Raw genomic sequence first — 26,803 nt, 5'->3', positions numbered from 1 at the left:
GGGGGCTGGGGGAGCATACACAACGGAAAAAGAAAAAGCCAACTACTTGTCGAGTTTACCACGTGCTTTCTAAGGTCCAAGGTCTTTACAGTATCCTGCCACCTTACATCATCAGTTGCAAAATCCTGAGAGCAAGTAAAAAGGGGATGCTGGGGAGAGAACAAATGGAATTTCCCCCTGCTTGTATGGAGGAGTCAGTCAGCTCTGCTACAACAGTGGACACACAGCTTTCCCTCCAGGTCAAGAAGCTGATCCCATACAGGGTATCACTGTTTTCTCCTTGTACGCTTTTTTTTTTTTTTTGGATGTGTGCATGAGGGTATTTGTTTGTTTGCTTTTTAAAAAAAAACACAAACGTGTCCACTGGCAGCATTTAAAAGATAAAGAAAACACGCATGCAACCTAGAAGCCTTTAAACTAGACGGGGACAGAATACCTTACCACAGCTCACCTCAACTCCTTCCTAAAAATAAGTTTAAGCATAGTGCTAGATAAGTGAACCCTTAAGAAGGCTGTAAGGTTAATGGAGACCTTTCACACAGAGAATCAAAACAAAGAAAAGACCATACTGAAGATTACACTCTCTCCTTACAGAGAAATGACTCAGTGCCTTATCACACAGTATTTTCAAATATAAATTAAACAAAACAGATTTAAGAATAGCAGCGAGAAGGGTGTGTGTATTATGGCCACTCCGAGCCCCAGCATATTGGATACACAGATAATTCTTTTACTTTATTCCATGAAAACAAAGGAAAGATGTTCTTCCCAATGCTCTCTGCAGGGCCCAAGCTGAGAACAAAAATAAAACTCTGAACACTCTCATTTGGTCACAAGAGCAAGGAGAAGGGAAGAAGAGAGAGAGAAGGGCCAGCCAGCTGCCTGCCTGATTTCAGCACTGCAATCCTATGACCCTCAACTGCATATTCAATGAGTTGGTGTCCTAGGCAAAGAGGAGAGGGGAGGAAGGCTGGGAGAACTCAGGCCACGGTGCTAATTCCTTTCCTGCACAAAGACAGTCTCTTGAGGACACAGGCCTGCCTCCTGTAATGTGATCTCATAGTCCAGGTGGGAGAGTTTCCTTCGAGGGAAGTTGGTGAGAAGTTCAAAGCGTTCATTGGGGTATCCTTTTGACTGCACATGTTTCACAAGAGCCTAGGGAGAAAGAAAGGCAAGGAAGCATCATTTAATTACACACACCAAAAAAAAAAAAATCACAAAAAAAGTATCGCAAAAGTATCCTGGTTTCCTTTAAAAAAAAGTTTGTAATCACTGAGAAAGAAAATTTTGAAATTTTGCATGTAATATAGAACTTAGCTACTTTATTATCTAATTTGACCCTCACATGGTGTGAGTAATCATAGAAGCTAATTACCAAGCAATCCCTTACCTAACTGATTCTTTAAACAGAAGGAATATATACACAGCAATACATTAATTCAAGCAATCTGAATTCTACATCACACATTCAAGTCACAGTAAAGTAAGACTTGCAAAAAAAATCGAAGTACCCCAAATCAGAAGCCCCCTCACTTGCTTATCCGACATTACCCTTATTGAACCTAAATGCCACCAAAGAAGTATTTTTGTCAGACAACACTGACAAAAATAAATGCAACTTTTTTTTTTTTTTTAACTAAAATATTGATTTTTTTCCTACCTTCAAGAAGCATGTGTTTTTGGGGATTTTTTTTTTTAAAGCACTTTTTAATTCATCAGCTTCTCTGCCTACAATAGCAATCGAGGCAGGATACAGAGGGCATTGGGATGATGGGGTACCAGCCTCACAATCCAACACTCAGATGCACCAGGAAGAGCTAAAGCCCATGCTACACGAGAGAGATTTCCCAAGTTCATTAGCAAACACAGCAGATGAGAGGATAAAGTAGGAACAGACAGGGACAAAGAAATGGAGATTGGCTAAGATACAACAGGGAGTACAGCAACAGAGCAAGACTGGCAGAATGAAAAGTCGTAGCTTTTTGAAGAGCTGGAAAAAAAAGAAAATAAGTATGTAATAAACAGAAAGCATGAAGGAGTCCCAACAATCCTGTTCGCATAGTTCTGGTAGGTAACTTATGCTAGTAAATTAAGTGCACGGAGGTAAGCTAACAGTGTTAAACTTCTACTAGGACTAATTATTCTGCCAACTTCCACTTGCTATTTAGCTGACCTGCTGGGACCTCAGCGAGCCAGCATACAGCAAAAAGTGGCTGCCATCAAGGGGCTGGCAGTTACTGTGGCAGCTCACACCCACAGGGCTCAGGAGATGGCTGGCTGCTGTTCGTTTTGGTGTTTGAGTTCTGTCAGGAAAGCCGGTGGTGATACCGTGCTGACACGACACAAGATGCAGCCTCCCACAACAGACCGTGGCACTGCTCTATTATTTCAGGGGCACCAGGGCAGCTGGAGCACCCGAGGAGAGATGTGTTTGTGCAGGTGATGGGCTACAAGATGCAGCCCCGCGTGGGGCTGTGAAGGATCAGGTGGGAATGGTGGGAAGCAGGCTTTGGTTGAACCCCTGAGCTGTCAGCTCAAGGAGCTGCAGGAAGAGGTCAGCACGTTCTGCTACATCGGGGAAGATGAGCAGGAAAGCAGCAGCAGGATGCTGGTAGCAACACTACGTGGGCAAGAACTGAGGCCTCACAGTGCGGATGGAATAGGATGACCAGAAGCAAAACTCAAACGCACAGAGGGAGAACAGCAACTTGTGGGATAAGGTTCCCTGACGACTCATGACCCGTGGCAATAAAAACAGCAGCTCTCCCATCATCTGGAAAAATAAAATAAAAAAAATCAACTGAAAAACAGATATAAAATCTTGGTAATAAATGGCAAGGACAAACAAGTTCCACTGGAATTCAGCTGGATCTACCGGTCCTGCTCAGTAAATCAAAACCAGCAAGGAGAAGCAGTGAACACTGCAGGCAGGGACACCCTTCTGGGGTGGACTGAGGTACCAGCTGCTGACCTAACTCTGAGTCTTGGGAAGTTTGCTGCTTGCTTGAAGCCAAGACCCAGGATGTCACAGACAGAATGCCAAAACGCGTTAACAAAACTCAACATGTGTCTGAAGCACACCCTTGCAGCAGCAACAGCAAACCTGGGCTGCATCAGGAAGAGTACGGCCAGCAGATCAAGGTGATTACCCCACTTTGCTGGGCCACAATTGGAACACAGTGTTCAGTTTTGGCCCCCAAATTCAAGTGAGACAAGGAGAAACTAGAGAGGATCCAGTGGAAGGCCACCAAAGTGACTAGAAAATTGGACATGTATTGGCACGTGAGAGAGGCTGAAGCACTTGGGCTTGTCCAGTCTAGAAAAGAGATGGCTAGGTGGGAATATAACAACAGTGTTCTGACACAGAGATGAAGGCATTTCTTTCACAAAGATGCATGGTGAAGAGAGACAACGCACAGAAGCTGACCTGCAGGAAATTTAATCTGTTTATAACAAAATAAATCTTTTACTCCAATGTTTAATTTCTTTCATGTTACTTTCTCAGAGCAGCAATGGAACATCCCTTGCTGGAATCGCTCTAGACTCAGCTTGACAGGGTGCTGAATAGCCTCGCCTACAGCCCTGCCCTCAGAGGGTTACGCCAGATGGTCTCCAGGCATCCTCTTCAACATGGGCTTTCCCATGATTTGATGACTGCAGAACAGCTAGGAAGGTAATCTGCACAAAGATTTCTTACCAATTCATCAGAATGCACAGGCAAACCTTTGGGATAAGGAGACTGTGGCCCCAACCTCCTTCTTTTACCTGGACTATTCTGCAACAGGCTTTGCACATTAGGATGCCACTGTCTGATGAGGCATGTAAGTACGTTGGACTTCCTTTTCAAGCAACAAGGATAACCGAAACTGCTCACAAACCACTGTACCTAAAGATTTGGTTCAGTTTACTGTCCACATCTTGCCACCGTTTTAAGGCCAACCTTTCCTGCACACCCTATGACACTTGCTAGCAAATGGAAGTTAGTCAGGCAGCCAAGCAGCTATGCAGACAAAGTGCTAAGCTGCTGAACAGAGTGAAGTCAACTACTTGCTGCACACAAAGAGTAACTGCTTCTATAAAAAGGCAGTTTTGCTTTTTTTTTTTTTGCCTGGGGGAAAAAAAAGGTTACAGTAATATCAGAAACAAACATATCCTGGAGATAACAGTGTGTAAAGCAGCCACTCTTGATCAATAATAATGCAAGGATTAAAAAAAATCTGCCTTCAAAAATAGTTTTGGTGGGAGAAAAATGTCAACTTATCAATTAAAACTTTCAAAGTACAACTGTTTCCTCATACGATTTTCTTTTTATAGTTCTGGACAAATTTAAAATGAAAGCATCTAAACTGATAAAAAGCTTGGAAACGATGCTCACAAAACAACATCTGAGACTCAGCCTTCGTTTGACTGAAATGGCTTTAAAAGATTGCACGAGTCCCACCGCATCTTTTAGACAGGTGAGAACAAAAGCTGCCTGTTCAGTTCTGTAATGAAAAGAACACACACACATCTTCACCAAACCTTGTCTTACCTAAATTCCTCTGCTACTTGCAGAGCAGACAGTGAAGAATCTACGTGCTGAGATTTAACTTATTTTCAAATTGTCAACTACCATAGTCCATTAAAAGGAGTCAAGCCAGAAGTTAGGATTATTGGAAAAACTTTGATTTTACACCTATATATCATATAAATTAATTCTCTAACCATGGATTACTAGCACTTGTGCACAAAAAAAAAGTTAGTTGCATATGCAACTGTAACTTAAGTATTCAAAAGTTCGACATGTTTAATAACACATGCAACAGACTGCTTTCAAAAAACAGTTCAGATATAAAAGAGACCTTGAAAAGATCATACAGAGATGACTCCTATGGCAAAGCAGGAATGAAGGTCTGACACGGGAAAACTGGTTCCTACTATAAGAGTGTCCTTCAGTCTTCCTTTCAGCCCCAGGACTGCACAGTGACCTGCAGGCAGTCTGCATCCTCTGAATGGTTTTCAGACAGCTGCTGGTGTAACAAAGATGACTTTTTTTTTTTCCTTTTAAAGCTTTCAAGCAAAAGAGTAAGGATGAAAACATGACCCAGAGAGTACATTTCTAGAGTTTTGTGGACTATAAGTCTTATTTTCTTTAAGAGATGCAAACATTTTTCTTTAAGCTCCTTCTGAATCTGCATGAGGTCTCTGAAGAGGCGTGCTTTAGTCTTCCCTTAGACTTCAACACTGAGCTTTTGAGTTTCTTACACTAAAATGAGCTTTATTGGCCATTGTGTCATGAAAACAGAATGGCTAACAGGAATACAGTGACCTCTTTACACACTGCTTCCAGATGAACGCCTGTGAAAATTTGATGGAAACACCATCAACATCAACCTCTCCAGAGTAAAAAAGACAGAAGAACAGTTGAGAAGGACACTTGAAGCACGGTGATTAAATGATACCATAGGAAGTCTGTTTTGGGAGAGCTTTCTCCAAAGTCTACTGTCATCCATATCCAGAAGGGAGTGCGGAAGCACGCTGAAAGAGATGGAGAACAAGAAGCAAGAGTTTTGCCTTCGATTTCACCATTGTCTGACCATGGACAATGACTAAATGTTTCAGTTCAGAGAAAAGATAAACGAGCGAGCTGAGAGCATTTTATGGTAATTAAAAGATCAATGCAAAAGCTATTTGGAGTCATATTAGAAAGAAAACTAGCAGTTTGGGGACTAAGAAAGATATGCAACCTAAGCAGCAATGGAAACATACAGAGCCAGCAGAGTCTGTTGATCACAAGAGAGGAACAACAGGGAAAAAAACACAACAGAATGACAGTGAAAGCGCTCCCTGCTAGTGCCTTTCACTAGATCTAATTTCATTAGTGCCACCATAGGAAAAGAAATTCTCCAGTTTCAGCTTTCCTGTACTCAAACAAGGATTCCAATTAACTCCACTCACCAGAAGTTTAGCTTGTTCGGGCAGTGAAATTTGTTCCCTCTTTCCATCTGGATACCTTAGCATCAGCTGTGCCTTTGGTCCTAGCATAAAGGAAGTTACTACAAGTTAACAAACAACAAGGCAGCTGAATTGAGCTCTTCTGTAGATTTTAGGTGGCACACTGCATAGGATAGTAGGGTTAGGGACTGGAGACAAATACAAAGCTTTTAGCACACGAGGTTTCAGTCTATGAAGACATACTTGTACTGCATGTGTTTAAAATATACGCATCAAACTCAGGACTCTTGAAAGAGTTCACAGTACTGACCAAAACCAGTCAGTGTTTCCAGAGAAAAGCATACCGTGCTACCTCTGCCTGTGAGACCACCTCACAGTGCTGCATCTCAGCTCAGAACCGCAAGGAGGAACAGAGACTCCTGCGACTTGTTTGTATTAGCCTAAGTTGCACCGCTAAAACTCAGTCCGGACCCTCAAGGCAGCCAAGCTGAGCACGAGGTGGGGCTGCTGTTATTTCATTTCTCTCCACCACACCGGTAGAAGCCCTGTCATATGCATCTGCATTACACGAGTGCGAATTTCACTCGCAGACAAGGTCTCAAACTAAGAAACTTGAGCTCAGGGACTAACATGACTGCAGCATCACTGCATCAAAGTGCTGCTGCCGGCAACATGAACCGCCCGAACGTCTAGTGCCAAGGAGGGAGTAAGACAGAAGAAAAGGTTTAGCTTTTCAAAACGAGGGCTGAAACTATGCCCATCAGAGTGTAAAGACTTTCAGAAAAGAAAGCATAACACAGGTCACTATAAAAAAAAAAAAAGCAACGATGAGGCCACTTACCATTCACATCTAGGCCCTGCAACGTACTTTCAGGCTTGTCAGCTGACTCCTCCAGTATCCCTGCATCAATGCAGGGCAGTACTCTGTGATTTGATGTTGTTCCAGGCTCAGTCCTTGCAGGGGGTTCAGACTGAGGCCTCCGGCTCTCCTCTTTTTTATACCCCAAGTCCTTGTGCGGAGACTTCCTCAACTTGGCAGGATTCTCCGATTCCTCCTCCTCCTCAGATCCACAAACAGAAATAAACTCTTCGCTTCCAGAAAAAAGCTCTGACTCAGATTCCTCATCTGATCGACTCTCCTGCTTGGCCTGTGTGGAATCGAAATGTGTCTCCTGTAACGAGGCTCTGATAGCAGCTTCCAACTGGCTGTCCTCACTGGCATCAATGAGACTCTCCTGTTGAATACAGACACAACATAAAGACATTATAATGGTTTTAGATACGTACTAAAAATCAAGAGGATATTAAAGTGTTCCAAAGGAAAGCTACTAAAACTGTCATGAACAAACAGCATGGAAAGCTAGTCATCCTGTGACTACTTAATGATTCCTCCGTGGAGTTTCATATGGAATAGTAAATCTTCCTTCCACACACACACAATTCTGTGACTGTTAAATCCAAAACAAACGCTGAAAGTGCAAACTGTGTAACAAAAATAGTAACCGTGGGAGAAGGACAGAAGTTCATGGTGCACCACTGCTTTCGTTTTTGCATACTCTTCCACTAATTCATGAAGTCTGTTTATGCTACGGAACTGGAAATCAGTACAGCTGGATACAGACATACTACATTTTCTTCCAGGTTTCTGCAGTCCTCATACTTACTGAACGAGAGCATTTTTGGGGAGGGCTGGTAGAATGCCCATCCAGCTGCCCATGCTCACTCAAGAACCCAGTCACTTGGTCCAAGAAAGAAGTCACGTCCAGCTGGTGCCACTCCACTAGCTTCTGGCCTAGGGAACATAAGTCATCATAAAATGTATTTTCAGCAACAATCCTCCTAAGACTGCAGCTTAACCATCAACAATATCATTTCACTACTGTGCAAGCACTATGCAAGAATCCACATTTGTGGAACTGCAGCTGCCTACAGGCCACCACCTGATGATGACAAAACTTCCTCTCTTCACCCCCTTCAAAAGGTTCCACTCACGTACAGACATAAATACAATATGTATTTAGTTCTGCTAAGGGAATGTGTGCAGAATGGTGTATTAGGCATCAAAATTAAAAAACACAAAACACTAATTTTATGAAGAAGCATTTGTACATCCACGTCTGCTTTGATTCTACACCTTGGCAAGCAGCATTTATTTCCATGAGTAAAGTGCTGAGAACTTCAGTTTCAACAACAAAAAAATTGTTTTCAGGTGGTTTAAGTCAAACAGCAAGAAAACTCAGCTCTAACGAAAGAAACTATTCCTTCAGTCCTGAGAAGCATGAGACCAAACCATTAACACAGTAGCCTTCTACAATGATAGAAAAGGCAAGGGTTCTGTCACTCAAATGGAAAAGTTCTAATTTTAAAAGAGCTCGAGGTAAATTATTTCTAAGATAGTTTATTCATCACAAGATTTCAAGCAGCTTTTAAAAGGCCACTTCAAAAAAAAAAACTCACCAAAAACTCATTTAAGAATTTTACCAGCAGGTGGTACTCTTTTCAATTTTTAAGCAAAGTATTTGATAAACTATACCAAGTACCATTATCAAACATAGAATTTCACAAAGCCTTGGGAGTTTTGTTCCTTTAGTTCTTCCAGAAGTTGTTTCACTTCCTCAGGGACAAGATGATCTCTTGGAGGACAAATAAGAGAACTGAGATGCTTTACTTGCAATGTAATACATACTGCCAAAGACAGTATTCTAGCCTACAACTGTATACGTAAACTGCAGGTAACTGTCACTTGTCTTACCTGTCCTGGGATCCAGGATGGAGACATAAGGGAAGTCTGCTAATTTATAGAACTGTATGTACCTCTGTCCCTCCTCACTGTCATGGTACACCTACAAAATACCACATTGGAAGCTAGTTACTGAGGGGAGAGGGAACAAAAACTCCATCTTGAAAATGTACCGAGTTTTTCGCTATTTTACAGTGTATGCTACAATTGGTATGCACATGTCTCAGCAACTTCTACAAGCTGACTATGCACCTCTAATGGTGTGTGTATTAGAGCTTAAGCACTAACATTTTGAACCCACTCGTGAAAGGCTGTGTATGCACTAGAACACACATCCATAACTACAAAGGTTGTCTCTTCCACAGTTCTCCAAGAGAACTGCAGCAGTACCATTTTATTCAAAGAAGTCTGTTTTCACTGTCCTGCGTATCAGGACATCGAGTTACCAGTGTGGCTCCATTAAGTTTCCCACCTGCCAAAAAATGAAATGTTCCCGGATTATGTTCTTCACGGCCTCGTTGCTCCAGACATCACGGTTGAGACACTGGCACGCAAAATCTTGCACATTCTGAATGTTTATCATGAGCCATTTGTTCTGCATCTGACCACACTCCTTGGCCTGTAAGCAGAGAGAAAAGCTTCATTAGTTAAAACCGAAGAGCTAGATATAAACAATGCCAACAATGATCAGTGATGGCTTCTAACAGTGTCAGATTTTTCACCAAAACCCCTTCACAGTGAGAAAGATGGACAGGGCTAGTGCAAAGGCATCCACAAAACAGAAAGCAGGGCTGAAAGACCTGCTCAAATGAGATTGGTTGAATTACAGAATCACATCGATGAACAGAGCTGCTGGATTTCAACAAGCCAAGCACAGAGTGGGAAAAGCAGCTTTAGGACTGGGGTGGGGGAGAGGTGGAGGGAAAGACACTGAATTAAGTATTTGTTCAGGGAAGAGTGTAGTCAATCACACCAATCTAACAACAGAGAAAAGACCTGTTCACTCTAGAGATAAACCTGTGGAACATCATCTATTTAAATAGACAGCATAATTGACAGAGGACTTGCATAAATGCAACAGGACCACCTCTCTCTCTGTTTTTTTTGTTTTTCTCTCCAAGTTTTGAGTTACTCTATTACTGTACAACTGCCAAATTAGACATCCTTTTCTGATGCTCGTTATCCAGACTGCAAGTTGGGAGGAAGACGGGAAGGCGCAGGAAGAAATCTTACTGGTTTGAGTCACAAAGCTGGCATAGTCTGACTGCTTGGTTGCAAGTTAATGGTAGGAGTTTGATCAAGAATGTAATTCTGATCGCTGAATTGTCATACCTGTTGAAAAAAAGAGGGCTATATCAACAGAAGGAATGCTCTTACCACCTGGAGAGACTGGAACTAGCATATGAGCTTCCCTTCCTTTTTAAAAATATGCATTTATTTCTAAGTGCATTCACCATCCTGCTGGTAATGCACTTAACAGCAAAGCCAAGGAATTAGAATGTTACAGAAGATTTTGCTGTTTTGGGCAGCAGTTTGTTCCCCAAACCAAAGCATTTACATTTAAGGTGATTTTTAACCGGTGCACCTTCGAATAGTCAGTCTATCCGGTGCATGATAGACACGCGAACCCCATCCACTTAGCTCAGTGAAGTTCAGGACTCAACACTCCTCTTAAACCTGTAAATATTAAACTATAAGCTTGCTCGTTGTTCAGGTCTACAAAATATACTCTGCATGGCCAAGTGACCTGCAGAGCCAAACAGTATTTTACTCAAAGAAAAAAAAAGCTACAGAAGAAAAAATGAATGCAGAAGTGTGGAATATTCCTCCTGTTGTCACAGGGGACCTCACACCAACTAGGTACCACTAACATTACCACGTGAGAATCCTGTATTTGTTCACCAGAAGGGAGAAACAAGGCAGGTGGCACCTAAGTAACTGCTAAGGGTTTTAATTATACTTGTGATGCCTTTATTTTAAAGATTTACTTTGAGCTAGCCGTGGGATTTGAGGACCGATTCCAGGCAATCGGTTTAAGATGAGGCCTAGAGGTACTGCCCAGGATTAAAAGGGAACATATGTCAGTATGTAATGTCCGTTAATCACACTGCCTTAGTCCCGTGTTCTAACGTAACCCATATGGCACTGAAAGAACAAACTCAAAAATATGTAACTAGCATAGCTGGAAAGTTTATCACACTCTTCTACACTTACTTTGTATACTTTTTGACATTATTAAAAACCTGACTCTACCTCTCCTCCATCCAGCCACTGCACGCAGAAGGGTACAAGCAGGAAATTCCACATGACATTTTTGCAAAGGTAAGTTTTCACCTGGAGAGCAGGTCCAGCTCTTGAAACTACTTTTAACTTCCTTGTAAAAACAACAGGCTTCACTTTGAACAGTTAAGAGGACGCAGTTAAACTGCTACCATCTCACACACACATACACCCATGCTCTTACACAGCCATTGCTTTTCTGGAGGTAGAGGGGGAGCGTGGAAGGAAGAAATAGTGTGGGTTTAGAGATTACATTTGTGGATCATTTTGATGAATGACCAAAATAACAATGCAGGGCTCAAGAGCTGGCTTGCATAGCCTGAAAATTGCCTGATGGCTTTAGGTCCGCTGTTTCCTACATCTGTTCCCTCCTCTCACTTCTCCTCCTTAGAGGTACGAGTGCCTGGCACTTAACAAACAGCACCCAAAGGGTAAGTACAGAGCAACTCCTCGCTGCAAGCGTTCCCACTCAAGCCTTTAGCAATCAGGAACTTCCAAAGACAGATGCTTGTTAGATACAACAGGACAGACCCCCAAAAGACCCATGTCCCCCAAATTCACCTTTCCCCTTTCTACCCATCCATATTTTTTATCACTACAACAACCTACAGCAACAAACCAGCCATCACGGATCTGGCTAGACAATGTGGGAAACAAGCCTTGTTTTACAATCGCTACTGCCTCTCCCTGGAAACTCTCGCTCTTGTACTACTGAAAATATCATGGTTTATCATTTGTTTGACATTTCTGAACCATGTATGGCTCATAACTTTTGCGCTGGCTCTTTCTCATCCCTTTGCTGAAGTGCACTACTCCCTTCAGTCAGCAGAGAGGAACGAGGAAGTGGAGCCAGCATCTTGTGACCTTCCAGACATCTCCTAGTCAAGCATGATTCAGTTTGGAAGATACCAGGTGACACAAAGTCAGATCAAGAGATCTGTCTAACAAGAAACGTCCTGTTTATGTTAGGCTTACACCTCTTGCCTGGGCCAGCACAGAAGGACAGGGTGCTTTTCACCCTCCTTTCACCAACCAGCCATTCCTTAGCCCATGGTGCATCTGCAGGCTACCCTTATGCAAAAAGGACAGCCTAGAAGCACTTTATGCAATAATTGGCACCATTTGAGTACAAAACTAGGTTAGCTTCCAAACTATTACTGCTTGCTTCACACAAAGAAAAAAGTCAACATCAGCTGTAAAGCAGGGAGCAGCTAGAGATATTTAACTTGTAGACTGAGGAAACTTCATACAGATAGGCTTGTAACTCTGCAACATCACAGCTGCTTCACAGAAACACCAAAATCCTGATGAGTATGAAGTACAGAACTGCACACGCTAGAATTGTCTACTCCCAGAATAAGAAACGCAAACTAAGCCAATTCGGTGCGTACCCCCCCTAATTAAACCATAGCTTACAACACATGCATGAAGAAATAAACACCTACAATCCTGGAGAGCAATCTGTGACCTCAGAACAAAACCAAGCTGCTCATTAGAAAGCAAGTTTGGTGCGTTGCTCTAGCAATTTATACCTAGCAAACTCTACGTTGAAGAGATAGCAAGTGTGAAGCTTCATATGAAGCTCAATACTAGAGTCGGGAAATAAAAACTAAAAATCCCTTGTGCAAGCTTAACTGATCCTTAACAGCTTCATTGTACAACCACGCAACAGTCCACAAATACAGACTTTTGCTGGCACTGTTTTGAAGGTTTCTCTGAAATTCTCTAGCAGGGGAAAAAGGGCAGTTCAGGTTAACACCTTGCTGGCATATCAGTCGTTTGCCTCTGGTTTATTCAGCCCTATTCCACCATGGGCCATCAGGTAACTGACATCCACTGCCTCACCCACCGCGTTCAAAAGGGCTGCAGGATTAAAATAAAGTCTTTTACAGATTTTCCGTATCAAATCTTTTTCTTCCCTCTCTTTTACACTGTAATTAAGTTAGTCACACACAGCTCTGCAAGTGTAACGATCATACTTACTATGTGAAGCACACTGCTCCTTGATGGAGCTCAAGTTAGAAAAAAATCAATGCTTGTGTAACACTTGAAAATTTCTCTGATGAAATTTAATTCACATCTATTCTTAAAGGCTGGTATTGGAGAGTTAAAATGAGATGGCAACTTTTTGCAACTTACTGTTAATAAAGGTTTTTTTGTGTGTTTGAAGGAAAACTAATTTTCTCAGAAAAAAACAAGGATAAATGAATCTACCTACTACGAAAACCAAAAGCTAGAGTACCTAAACAGGAGCAACAAAAGGTGGACAACAGAGCTGCATGAAAAGCTTACTAAGACCAGACGCCGCCACTATTGCTAAGTTTGAATAAAGGCATAAATACAGATGGCACACTGTAGGCAGACTGTTCGTGCACACCCCTCCAGAGCTTAGAGCACATCACACACCAGTAATAAAGAATAAAAACCACAGATTAATACTAAAATACAAGAGCATCAAAACAACCGGATTCAGTCTTTGGTACTTTGGAATGGGATAAATATATATAAACTACATAATAGAGATGTTATCTAAGTGTACAGAGAAGGAAGAAGCCAACAGCAGCTTGTCAGAGGTGAATTTTGAGAAAGATTCTGGTCATTGGATTCACAGGAGGCCCCACATTGTCCCAGGCTGAAGCAGGACAGCAGTGCACAGTCATAAAAGGTAACATGAAAAGGGTAATGGTCAACAAATTGAGAAGCTAAGATTTTTCTTGCAAGAAAACTGAGGAGCATCAGTTTGAAATGAAAGGTAACAAATGGGACAAGGAACTGGACAAGAACACAAAAAGGTGAATACCCATACCATGAAGTGTGTGTGTCTCTAAATTTGAGTTACTACAAACAACAGGATGAGGTGTGTACATACAAACCCTGTGTTGTTTTTTTTTTTAATGTACACAATGGAATAAGAGCGCACAGACTTTACGACAATCAAACCTTTTGATCAGCTGCATCTTCCTCTGAAATTAATTTTGACAGTGGTGCATGCCATAGTCAACATTGCTAAAGTCTTGATGTGTTCTCAGCAAGACATGAGGAGAGACTTGCACACATCTTAGATTCCACAGCAGAGATTACAGGGCGCTTGCTGACTGCTTATACACTCTAGTATGGAGCAGCACTGGCTGTTTTATGTGAATTCCCTTTCTCGGTCCCTCAACCCATGTTTGCTTGGTTCACAAACAGCTCTGAACCACAGGCCTGGTCAGGATAATCAGCTGGAGGACAAAAGACAACCCTGTTTTGAAGTAAACCCTGAAACACATATCATGAGGCAGCGATGCCTCAGCACCAGCTACTTGAGCCTGCTCGTCTGCTTCCATTGCACCAAATGACTTGCTGAGGTAGACATGGCTATCCTCTGTCAGCATCCTTTCAAACCTGGAATTCTGTCGTAAGATTAAATATACGGAGGGCACTGTCAGGACACAGGAGCTGGTGACAAGCCAACTGATCTTTGGTGATTCGGGAAGCACAAAAAGAGAGATGAGGCCAACAGGATGCGGAGCTGGAGCCTCAGTGAAGGCAGCACGTCTCTAGAAGTTCTGCAGCAGTATTTGGGCATGGCATTAGAAACAAATGTAAGAGTGTAAATAATATTTTGTTCAGCTCATAGTCAGATCTCCAGCACCACTTGCAGTGTCTGCGCTGCCCCATTTGGTCATTAGTTTGCATTCTCATGAAATCATCTCTAACACTCAGCTACTTAAAGATGACCAGGCGGAAGTTCAGTAGTAACTGTGACTTTCAAACAATATCTGGAAGTTAGGAACTCAGAAAATAAAAAGATATACTGATTTGCATAGTCTCTAATCACTAACTGGGGCACTGACCCCTATAGTAGCAAATTCTGACTAGACCCACGAGAAACGCCACAAGTAGAAAAGGTGACACCTGAGATCGCTGAAATCCTACAGTCCCCTTAGCTTTCCCCTTCTTACAGGGACAATCTCTTGGACAGTTTTTCCATCATGACCAAAGGCAGAAGATGATCACTGTAATTTTATATACAAACACGACTTCTCCTGAAGATAAAGTTGCATCTTCATGACAATGCCACACCCAGATACATTTACGAACACTCAGGTATCAGAAATCATTCAGCCATGTTAGCAAAACTGCATGAGCTTCTTAGCTGGGCTGGGCTGCAAACTATATTGCCCCTTGCAAAGCACTTGCTCACCTATCAAAAGCCATCTTACTTCAGCTATTTCTGTTTCATGCTGTAAAAGATGCTTCAAGGGATGCAATTCTTCCATTTTTACCAGCCTCATTTGTGCACAGAAGTCTTTCACTGAGCGCCATTTGCCATGCTGGCATTTAAACAACAAAAAATGCAGTCTACAACCATTAGTTAAATCCTTCAGAAGTCACCAACATTTCCATAAGCGCTGTATCAAATATTTATCACTACGTGGTCCTTTGCAACTTTCTCATCAGCCTACACACACGCCAACAGCCTAACACAGGGCTTTCACACTGTACACAGCCATCACATATGGAGCTTCACCAAAACTTCAAAACTTACCGTTTCGAAGCTGCCTTTGTGCATCAGATCAATGGGAGGCCTGAAGAGGTCTGCTAGAGTAGTGAGTTTCTTATCTACTGCCCCTCCATTTCGTAGCTCCTGTTCCTGTCGAACTGCACAGCCCCAAGAGGAAACAAAGCTGAATTAGACAAAATGCTCACATGATGGATTTATTATTGACTCTACACTCATACACAAAACTTTGGCACCTAAGTCACAAGGTTGGTCCACACTGAGTAACATTAGCTGTTACTTAAGGCAAGAACCCCACTTGTCCCAGCTCTCTCAAGCAGTGGGAATTTATTTAAATACATCTTAAGAAATGTAAGTATCAGTGGAAGTGGTCACGTGCCAATATTTGAAAACAAAAGAAAGGCCACGATTTGTCCCCCATGATGCTTTTAAATAGAGAAAATTGAGCTACATTGCAAGATCATAGCTTTACTCAAGAGTATTTCTATTTCAATGTTTATAATACCTGACGGTAAAACAATCCCACAGAAAGATTCAGTTTATGTGGAGAGATCACAGCAACTGCTCACCTATATGCATTATATGCAGTGATATAATGCAGTTTATGGAACCAAGCCAGTTGAAATGAGGAATAATAATCTCATAACCCCAAAGCTTTCTATTTGTGAAAGGAGTTGCCAAGGGGCCATACCATACAAGCCACTTTTGAGCAGACACTGGATCCCTCCAGGGATAAAAGTATGCCTGTGGAGCAGGCCTGGAAGCCAGGAAATAAGATGGACTTCTGTGGCTAAAACGACTTCTTCAGAGATAACCGGGACAGTGATATTAACCCATAAAGTTTTACCAAGAAGCATCATTAACTTGCATCACAAACCTTCACAAAAGTTTACATATCACACACCTCTAAATGTTTTTGCTATAAGAGAGCGGAGATGATGAGAAAAAAGTTAAGGGCATGAAGATGCTGTAGATTCTGTGTTTTTATCTACATAGCTGCCAATTACTTTAGTTACTGCTGGAAACCCCTGACCAGAGCTGTCAGGGGAAAGCCAGCAACTACAAATAGTTATTTTCAGCATCCAATAGCACCTAGTAACTCAGGAACCTGGTCCTTGGTTAGAACTCTTGAGCACTCCCACAACGTTAGCAGTAACAACTGGGTAACAGCCCTAACTCACAGCTGTGAAATTCTTGTGTCAGCTGCTGTCAAAGAAGCCTGTTCTGTGAAACTTAAAGGCTCAAATAACAGCCAATGCTTTGTCATTTGGAGATTCTGCATATGAACAGATAGACAGTGGTAAACAGCAATTAAATTCACACGAACCTTATGTGTGGCCAAGGACAAAGCCTCAGGGCTACTCAAATCTAATTCAAGTGCCAGAAACACCACTGGCTATCCGAGAAAAATTCAGTGGATGAAATTAATTTCTACATAGCTATTAGATTCTTCTCCATTTTTGATTCTCCCTAAAGCAGAAAAAGTGTTTTTTGAAAGTTATCGAGAATGTATCTGCCACACCAAAGCAGGCAGAATATACCTTCTGATGGTTTTACTTACATAGCATAGGCAAATGTTTGGACCAGCACCCTCAGTACCTGCTTTGTATGTCCACTACTCAGTACTTACTCTCCCTTCAGCCATTCCATAACAATTTAAGATTGCCCCCAGAAATAAAGTAACAACCTTAACTGCACCCAAAGCACGTGGAAAAGAACTGTCAGCAAATGGTACCGCCACAACAAGGAACAGCCTAATAATAATATTTTTCCAAAATAACTTTTGCTACACAGTAAGCAATTAAAAAACATTCAATGACTGAAAACTATCATAGCCTATGCTAGCAATTAATTTGCAATCATACTTAGAAAAAAAAAAAAAAAGAAAAGGAGAACCTCTAAGTTACTGATCTGCAGACACTTACTGGTTTCTGTCTGAAAATCCCGAAAGCCATCGAATATTGAGCGCGCAGGTCTGCGTCTTTTAGGAGCTTAAAAGAAAAGAGTATTTAAATAATTATTCCAAAGGTATTCTATCAAAAGCATTACTTATTAGTACCTTCCATCACATGTTGAACAACAAAACAGGAATTCAAAGTATGACTGATGTGGGAGTAAAATCATTAGGAAAGGCTGGAGGAGGACGCAGACAAGTCATTTATGAGACCCATTCATTCCTATCACATCCTCTGTCCAGCAAACCTTACCACAGAAGGAACATGGATCAACAGTACACAAAAATTGAAAGTTAGCCCCTGCAGAAGAACACCTTCCTTATTAAGAAACGCATTTGTTTCTTCCACAAATCATTTCTACTCCTTTTTAATCTCTTATCCAGATCCCATCTTTGTCTGCATTGGCAATAGCCAAGCTCTTCCACTGCATCCAGTGTCACTGCCTGCAAGGAAACCTTCAGCTGGGCACAGACAGCGGGCCAGGCAGATAACTGAAGTACTGCCTTACAGCTCCACTGAAGTCCTATGATACACTAAAAGCACTGCAGTTGGGATGCAAAACGAAACTGCCTGCCAAGACTTATATTAACTACTTGCCCGCTTTACTCTAATTTGAAAGCAAAATAGCTTTAAGACAGAACTTTCAAAGCATAATTGTTAGAAGACATGATAAATATGAAATGAATTAAAGAGAGTAAGATAAGTACAACATATACCCACCAGAGATGTGTAATGGGAAAAATCCATTTACATTGAGGAAGCATGAAATACATACAGGTCACAAAGCAAGTACCTCCAAACCTTGTTTTTAGAGATCTTTATGGTTTTGCACCCGTAGACGAGAGGTGCTGCATGCACTGTCACCCTGCGCCGCACTAAGGGCACGGAGAATGACACGCAGTTCTTATTTCTTGCATTCTTCTTGTACAGTGTATCAAGAAAATAATAAGAGCGTTTTGCACAGCATATGAGGAAATTGAAAGTAACCCTGAATGAGGAGCATTCCTGTGAATAGCGCCTGTCCAACTCCAGTAAGTAACATTGCTCTCTCTCCTAAAAGCTTACCGCAAGCACAGCCTGGTACAGCCAGCTGCAGAGCCATTTAAACTCTAGCTTCAAGCAGCAACTGAAGGATCATCAGCAAAGCAACATTTGCCTCTCCAGGCTTAGCTACAAGCCCAGTGCAGGTGTGCTGTTGGACTTTCCTGATTTATTTTGCAGTGCAAGAGCGATTCAGAGTATCTGGCAGAGCAAACGGACACGGGCTTTTCAATCAGAAGAAAACCTAAAACATGACCTCAATATGAGGCTGTTAAAACCACGAACTGGAATATTTCCTGCTTGAGATTAGAGCTGAAAGGACCAACAGAAGTAGCTTTCCAGTGTCAGCTGGGCTGCCGGGCTGCTTCGTGCTATAAACAAAAGTGGCATTAATGAGAATATTAGCACTGGTGGATGAGACAGAGCCAGGAAGCTACCACTGATCCCCAGATTGCCTCGGTAGGGCAGTCAGGGACAGCATGTCTGCAACCAGTGTGTGACAGGCGGATAGAAAAGGATCAGACAAGAGGGTTGGCAGATCATACTCCTGCACTTTGTGGTTTTGTGAACCCACAGGCATCTCTAGACCTTTGTCAAAGACTCTGCTGGGTCACAAAGAAAGCAAGAGGAACAAGCTGGTGCACCGCCTTCAAAGAGCCCTCAGCAGGTCATCTTCTGCAACCACCTCTCAGCTTGTGCATCCTGGCAAAAGACGTCTCTGATGTTGAAAACAGGATCAACAGAAAACCAGTTCCGCAGTAAACCTCAGATTTGATCTCATGGCTCTCTCTAGCACAGGAACTAAACAACCGAAAACAAATTTCCTATGGGTACAGGATCACATTAAAGACGAGCACTCGCATGTCCTTCCTTGTTAAAAAAGGCAAGACTCTTAATCCAGCTGACATGTTAAAAGCCATAGACAGCCTGGTCAACACAAAAAGGACAGAGCCTCACAAGGGAAGTAAGTAACAAAAAAAAGGGAACTTTAGATCTCTATACAGAGGTGGACACTATACATAACGAAAGGATAATGCACCCGGTAATCTAGTCCTGCTAGTGAAGAATTCAGAGCATCAGCGTATTAGCTAAGTACTAACCAGTGTTTTAGATAAGTACACAACAGAAAACAGTATTTCCATTACCTCTTTGCTTACAGCAAAAAACGTTTCAAAAGCAGAACAGCTTCAGAAAACAAGAAAACTATCTGTGTGATACAGTTTAAAGAGCAAATTAAATTCTTTTAAAGGAGAAATGGATAACATGATGAGTAACGAAACAGTTCAACCCTTCCTCATGGATCTCCCTGAGAAGCATCCATTTGCCCTCTCCATTTTCACCTGTCAGTCAAATCCCCAGCTGGGACACTTTTGCAGCAGTGTTGCACAGTTCTGAACCCCCAAGAACACAGATGTGTACTCATCATTGCTAATTGGCTGTTACCTCGCAAAGTCACATGAAACAGGAGCTAGAAAATTGGTACCGCTGGGAACGTAGCATCTCCGATGGGCAAGGTTTTAAACAACACTGGTGTATTTCCAAGTATGCAATCATTTTACATGGCTGCACGGTTGCAGCAAGAGAAAAACAATAAAATTATGTACACTGCTTTCTTTATATTCACCAAGTTCTGCTCTTTTCTTGTCATGTAAGCTCATCTCAAGGTATTTTAAGAAAACAAAAAAGAAAATAAGAACACAAGCCTACCTCCAAACAAGGGCTCAGGTTCTACTAAAATTTCCTGTTTTTGAGGAATTGGAGCTCGTACTTCATCCCTATCAAAGAGGAAAGAAAAGTGAGAGATAATAATGTTCCAAGTACTATGTAAATTATACCCTGTTGCGCTCCAAAGGCTCCTGCAACTTGGATCAGCTAAGGATGCTGCTGTATCATCGCACAGAATCAGAGATTTAGGGCCAAAAGGGACCTCGGAGACCATCTATTCCCACTCAAGGCACTGAAGCAGGACTTAGTACACTACGCATTAAGATCTGGCATGGATCACCTTCCTACATCTTGACGTAAGATTATACGAATCCTTGGGTGACTTGATCCTAGACTTTGTCAATCTACTACTCAAACATTTTTTCTTCTTTAGTAACTTCCTTAGAACTTGGAAAAGTTTATTAAAAATTAGCAAAGGCTAATTGATCCACTTGCCACCCTCCTATCATGTTTATCTACATAGCGGGGAAAAGAAAGATTATTGGTTACCACAAACTTTCTCCTGCTGGAAGACTTTTTGCCTCCACTTTAAACTCACAGCCCTTTCTTTTTCCAGAGGAAGGAAAACAAGATGGTCAAAATTGTCATTTCCCTCCATACAATTCTGAAGCAGTTATTTGCTTTCGTAGCTGGGCTCCTTCGCGTAACAGCTTAGCTATGCTTACCGAGACTGCCAGGTAATCTGAAATTATGTCTGGGAGAAGAAATAAAATCACAAGGGCTACAAAAAGTATAATTTACCCAGTATAGTCACCTAGCCCATGGATCTACTCAAAGGAGCGCATGGGCTCACTCGAAGAAATCCACTGCTACATCCTGCCTATGAACTACTCCTGAAGCACCCTCTTCCCTGGACTCTCCAAAGTCTTAAGCGTGCAGTTTGTGGCTCTTGGCCATGCAGGTTTCAAAAAGTAACTCGTAATGTCAGCAAGATGCACTAACCTTGCTATTAACCTCCACATCTTTGACTGCTGTTGTGAAGCTAGTTATTCTCCATTTTGCATTTGCATATTTATTTTTCTCTCTTCCTAGAAGTAACACTAAGCTGACCAGCACCTGGAGGGTGTCAAGTATAAAAAAGAAAGTATTCCAATAAAAACTCGAATCGTAAGTCACTGATGCGCCAGAATTTGTCTAGAAATTAAGAACTCTAACACCTACAGATACAGACTTTTAACTTCATTACCTGTCACAGGTTCAAGCAGGGAGGCACTTAAACTATAAAGGTTAATGCTCAAACAGTTGTTTAAATTTATACATGTGCTTCAGAAGTATAAGCGACAAAAATTTTCTTTAAAAGTCAGTTGCCTTCTCCTTGAAGTGGAAGACTTTCGGAAAGACAAAAGCATGGCTAGGTTTAATTTAGACCTTTTAACAAATGTGACTGATACTAATTAGCTTCCACTCAAAATATTCCACTCATCCCAAGCAGGCACATTAACAGGCAGCACTGAAAGACTCTCAGCCATGCTCAAGTGCAACAACACTTTCCTTTATGGGCATGCGACGTGTAGGACACTAATGCAGATTTTGTAGTTGCTTACTCCTCTGCACATTAGTGTACACAATCTAGCCATTCCAGTGCCAAACCTAGCTACTCCTAAGAGAACACAAGAAAATGCTTACAAGCGGGACCGAAGTCACTATGTTTTATAAGAACCAAAACAATGGAATTCTCCCAGCAAAGCAAGAGTGCTGTAGCAATTTAAGAATAAAAATCTCTTTCCACTGGATCCCCACTTTAATGTCTCAAGCTCTGTCTGCAAAAACAGTGTGCATAACTTATGGAAAACTTCTGAAGTACACGCAAGAGAGACCAGCTTATGTAATAAGAACAGCTTATTTATTAAGAAAAATATCAGAGCAATCAATTTAACAAGATCATCAAAGAAGCACGTTATTACAGTGAAGCGACAGCAGGTTAGGAGAAGGAACAATCGTTTTATTTGTTCTGCCTTCCACTGTTGAATTCCTTAGACAGACAATTCACTTATACACAGATATGTTCAAGTACATACTCGGTGTGCGGTCGAACAGAAGACACCCCTGCAGAACTGGTGCTTGGCTCCTCTGCTATGCCTCCACCATCCAGAAACATGGTGACAGCCATCTCCAGATTGTTGTTGCATGCTTCGAGCATGTGTTTTCCCACGCTTTCGCTGGCACCTGTAACGCCAAAGGAAAAATTAAAGCATTCTTCAGAAAGCGTGTCGATCGGAAGCACTGGGAACAGCTAACCAGCACGCTTTCTCTCTCAAAGCATTAACAATCAGAGCAGCTCACCAGTTGCCATTTATCCCTAAGGCACAATTGTAAATTGAGACAAACACGTATCTCAAGGGGGAACGGAGTGCCCAGATACAGGACAGCCAGACTTCTGCCTTCCACAATGAGAAAATTTAGTGGAAGCCATACAAAGGGGGTTAGCGTCGTCTTTCTTTTTTCTAGACCCTTTCCTGGTACAATTTTCCAAACATTAACAGGTGTACCAATCTTAACTTCTGTTGTGGGATACAAAAAAAAAAAGAAAACCTCACTTAACATTGTTACGGGGTGAATACTAAATATGGTGCTAAAGTTATTTACTCATCTGTAACAGGTACTTAAAGAAGAAAAGATACCCTATTTTTCTGAGCACTCTAAAATGTAAAAGCAATGAGCAGAAGCTCAGTTCACATCAGAGGAGGAAAAAAAATAGTAAACAGGGAGGAAGTAGTACTTGAACATACAGCGATTTGTATCATGACTAACATTTATTAAAACGGGTCCCAAGCCCAACCCAACTAAATCCACTCTTTTTCTTGCTGCTCAGGATGAAATACCGCTTATCAGCACCATGCATAGCTCTTTCCTCAGAGGTTCAGCCTCTGCCCCCCAAAGCTTTCTCAAAAACACACAATCCAACAAAAGCACTCTCACCAAGGGAATCTCTCCTGCACCCAACCTTTTAAGAGCCTACTTGCTACAGCATTGCTCTAGAAGTAGCAGACTGCCAAAGAGTTTATTTTCATACAGGAAAACTGGTATAGAGGAAGAGTAGCAAAATGCAGCTGAACCAGTTTGGGAGTAGCTTTTGGATCTGTAATAATTCTTAGCAGGTTCACTACAAGTCACTGAAATAAAGAAAGCACCGTTTTCCCAGCATCAGAATAACAGCTAACATGAGAGAAACATGATTATTTTTTTCATCAGATGCCTGAGATTTTTCAGAGAGCTCTAGATTAAACAGGCTGATAAGTAAGAGAAAATACACTTTTAGAATTGATTTATCTCAATGGTTTCAAAGACCTGCACCATTACGTTAAACCACAAAGAAAGCCAGACAGACCGAGGGAACGGCTTTTTCAAAAACAAAAACAAACAAAAAACAAGACCAAAACAACCTGCCCCAACAAGTGTAACCAGATGACACTTAGCTGTACTTAAAGACATTAGTCAAGACGAAAAAAATGCAACAGAAAAAACTAGTAACATCTCAAATAAAACGTAAAAGCATCAAGCCCACATTTTCCCACTAACTGCTCTTTGGTATTTCCAGGAGCCCATTTCATTGCCAGTTGTACCAACCAAACACCACCTGTATAGCCTGGATTATACACACCACCCTCCAACCTTACTGCACAGTCACGTGAAGTCATTCATTCAGAAGAACTGGCACAAAAACTACATCCAGTCCTACACTACTTAAAGATACCAAGTCTTCCTCGCTCCTAAGGAAACCACCACCACATGAATATTTTCAGTGCTTGTGACGGCAAGCAGAAAATACTAAATATTTGTTAAGACTCAAAACAAACTTCAAAGAGATCCCATCATTCCATTAGCGAAGATTTACAGGAACTACACACTTTTAGCACTTAGTAATTTTCTTGGTGAGAGCACCAAAGAAACACAATTCTGCCATCTGGGAAAGAAAAATATAGTCAAGACTACTCCTCAATCCTCACCACCAGGTACACTACAATCAGATTGCCATATGGAATTCATTTAGCCTTTTCCATGCAAACACTGGTAATTTTGTACACTTACAAGTCAAATTTGAAAGCTGATAACACAAACCACCAAGGGTGTGTGCTACTGAGCACCTGTCACTTCACGCCAGCGTTGGCAAAACAAGCTCCACGAGACCAGGCTTTTGATAGAACCTTAAATTCTGTTAAAAGGAAAAAACAAAACTTCAAAATCCTCCTTTAAGAGCGGATGGATGAAGTGCAGTAGGTTCTTATTTTCCTTTTTGAAAGCATAAAAGGGGGAGCTCTTATGTTTAGCACAACCCGTAAGCAGAAAAAGCTGCTGGGCAAACAAGCATGATTCTGCCTGTTCCGGTTACTTTTTGAGCAACTGTCTCAGGCGCTACTGAAAAAGAAAACACAAGACATCCTGTAATGGAAACGGACTGACTGTAGCTTTTCTTTTTTATTTGAGAGGATTAATTCTTGACGGCTTCTGTAAGGCTAACTGAGCGATCCACAGCCCGTCAGTGTGCCGTACCGGCCCCGTTCAAGGCCCAAGCACATACACACTGTGTAAACACAGCCACAACCTGAAAACAAACTGGTTGGAGCAGGTGAATCAAGAGCAGCCGCGCTTGTATCAGCCGAAGAGCCAAAAATATTCTATTAAGCGCTCCTTCGGGCCCTGCCCCGTGGTGCCGTGAGCAGGGGGCCCGGGACGAGGTGGGCTGCATCCCCGGAGCGCTCTTTAAGCGGCTCACGCCGTCGCTTCTCAAACCGGGTTCTCAGCCAGCCGACACACCTTAAGAGCTGTTTCGGTGCTTTTTTACCCCAAAAGGCGGACGTGGGCTCACCCCGGTCCCCCTCTGCCCTCCAGCTGCGAGCCCACCGCCGGCTCCCGGCGCAGCAAAACCCAGGGGGACCCCGAGGGAAGGAGGGAGGGGGGGCAGCCCCGCTGACAGGCCCGGCCGCCGCCCGCCGTCCCCGGCTCGGCGGGGCCCTCCCCACAGCCCCGGAACCGGCCCCGCTCCGCCCAGCGGGAGCTGCCCTCGGCCGCCCCGAGCCCGGCCTCCCAGCCGGGCGGGGATCCGCCCGGTTAAACACGAAACGACGGCGGCGACGACGGCGGCTCGTGCCGGGCCCGGCCCTCCCCGCGCCTCACCCGTGATGGCGGTGAACTGCTGGATCAGCCCCCGGAGCGCCGCGGAGGCCGCGGAGCCCCCGGGCGCCGCCATCTTGCCGCCGCCGCCGCACAACAACACGCACGCCGCCGGCCCGCCCGCCCCGCGCATGCGCGGGGCCCGCCCGCGCCCTTCCTCTGCCGGGCCGCCGCGGGAGGGGCGGGGCGGGGGCGCGGGGCGGGAGTTGCCGTGGCAACGCGGCTCGCACCGCCTCTGACTGACAGCGGGATCCCTGACAGGAGCTGGGGGTGGGGGGAAGGAAGGAGGGGTTTTGGGGGGGGTTTAACGTTAACCGCAGGGCTCGGGGAGCTGGGTGGTTGTGGCTCGCCTGCTGCAGGACCCAAGGGGGCCGTTTCGATGGCCGTGCTGTTCATCAGTGGGAACGGGGAAGGCGTTTTTATCTTTGTTTGGGGCACTCGGCGTACCTGGAGAGCCCGCTGCTCCGTCCTGGTCCTCCAAGCCGGTGGGCGCACAGCCCGGAGTTAGAAATTCTGATAAGAGGCATTCGCTCTTCAAATCCACAACGGCGTGCTTTTTCTATTAAGATGCTTTTGCTCCAAATTCGGAAGCAGGGGCCTCAACAACAGGCACTCCCAGCCTTTCCTTGCGCTACTTGCAGGAACTGCATGTGTAGAAAATACATTTCCCTCTTTTCAGCCGGTTTCCAGCACGGCACAGCGTGTCTCACTTGCTGCTAATGCCATCAGCAGGCTGGAATTTTGCGGAGGAGCACCTTATTAATAGGTAGCAGCCACCCTGAATGCAAACACAAGCAGAGGTTTCCTTAAAAGCCTAAGGTGATTTAAAAACTCACTGCCATAAAACTCATTGCCATAAAAATCCCTTTCTCACTCCTCTTCTTACTTCCCAACCCCACACCAACTCTGGCTCCTGTAGGAGCTCTCAGGGAAGCAACCAAGCCAGCTCAAGTATTTAGGGGTTTAGTACTTGTGCTTTTTTTGTGCCAGTTGGGTGAGCTGAACTTGTTCACAAAGGCGACAAATACACCCGTGGAGGTGGCTGAAGGCAGCAGGTACACTCACCCCTTTGTGCAGCAGTGAACCGTTGTATCAGCTCAGACAACCTAAGTATGGACTCCTGCTTTACAAACACCATTAAGCAGCCATCAGACACCAACTCCAGCTGCTCACTTGGTCTTCTCTTTCAGTTTCCTGTGCTGTTACCCTCACAAGAAACCATCTAAATCCAATCCGTAGATGCTGCACAAGCAGTGGAAGCAAGGCTGCCACAGATTGAGAAATATTACCATACCAACAAGAATGGCTTCTGCTCGTGATTCAGTGCTCTTAGCTTATGAATTCTGCCTGTAGTTATGTCTGTGCTTGGCAACCGTAGACAAAGAATTAAAAAATTAAATTGCATGATCTCACAGTATTTGGGTAACTAACACTCAGAAGCAAAGGAATCATTAACCAACCCAAACCAATCAAAGATATTTCCCCTGCTTCAAAGTACCTGGATTGTAACAA

At 43.1% G+C, this 26,803-nt stretch overlaps 1 protein-coding gene across 3 annotated transcripts; it reads right to left on the bottom strand.

Moving 5' to 3' along the window:
* Positions 1 to 709: 709 nt before the first annotated feature.
* On the bottom strand, positions 710 to 25,446 carry UBXN7 (UBX domain protein 7). 3 transcript variants are annotated; one of them, XM_040567447.1, is made up of 12 exons: positions 24,209 to 24,336; positions 22,198 to 22,345; positions 21,122 to 21,235; positions 20,162 to 20,229; positions 17,384 to 17,449; positions 15,486 to 15,598; positions 9,147 to 9,293; positions 8,687 to 8,777; positions 7,599 to 7,726; positions 6,776 to 7,169; positions 5,938 to 6,017; positions 710 to 1,155 (listed from the first exon to the last, which is right to left on the bottom strand). In XM_040567447.1, exons 3-12 carry the CDS (start codon positions 21,139 to 21,141, stop codon positions 994 to 996), a joined length of 1,269 nt encoding a protein of 422 aa, XP_040423381.1. In that variant the 5' UTR covers positions 21,142 to 21,235; positions 22,198 to 22,345; positions 24,209 to 24,336; the 3' UTR covers positions 710 to 993. The 3 variants fall into 3 exon arrangements, with proteins under 3 accessions (XP_040423381.1, XP_040423379.1, XP_040423380.1); XM_040567445.1 differs by lacking the exons at positions 21,122 to 21,235; positions 24,209 to 24,336 and adding an exon at positions 25,295 to 25,446; XM_040567446.1 differs by lacking the exon at positions 21,122 to 21,235 and having other exon boundaries at positions 24,209 to 24,329.
* Between the last annotated feature and the right edge of the window lie 1,357 nt (positions 25,447 to 26,803).

The sequence above is a fragment of the Cygnus olor genome, chromosome 9 (assembly GCF_009769625.2).
Source record: "Cygnus olor isolate bCygOlo1 chromosome 9, bCygOlo1.pri.v2, whole genome shotgun sequence".
NCBI classification, from domain to species: Eukaryota; Metazoa; Chordata; class Aves; order Anseriformes; family Anatidae; genus Cygnus; species Cygnus olor.
This window is presented reverse-complemented; position numbering and strand designations above follow the sequence as displayed.

Coding starts and splice junctions, on each gene's coding strand:
- UBXN7 (XM_040567445.1), bottom strand. CDS start 25,424: ATGCGCGGGGCGGGCGGGCCGGCGGCGTGCGTGTTGTTGTGCGGCGGC. Junction 7,170..7,598: donor CCCAAAAATGCTCTCGTTCA/GTAAGTATGAGG, acceptor TGTATTCAACAG/GAGAGTCTCATTGATGCCAG. Junction 6,018..6,775: donor GCAGGGCCTAGATGTGAATG/GTAAGTGGCCTC, acceptor CCTTTATGCTAG/GACCAAAGGCACAGCTGATG.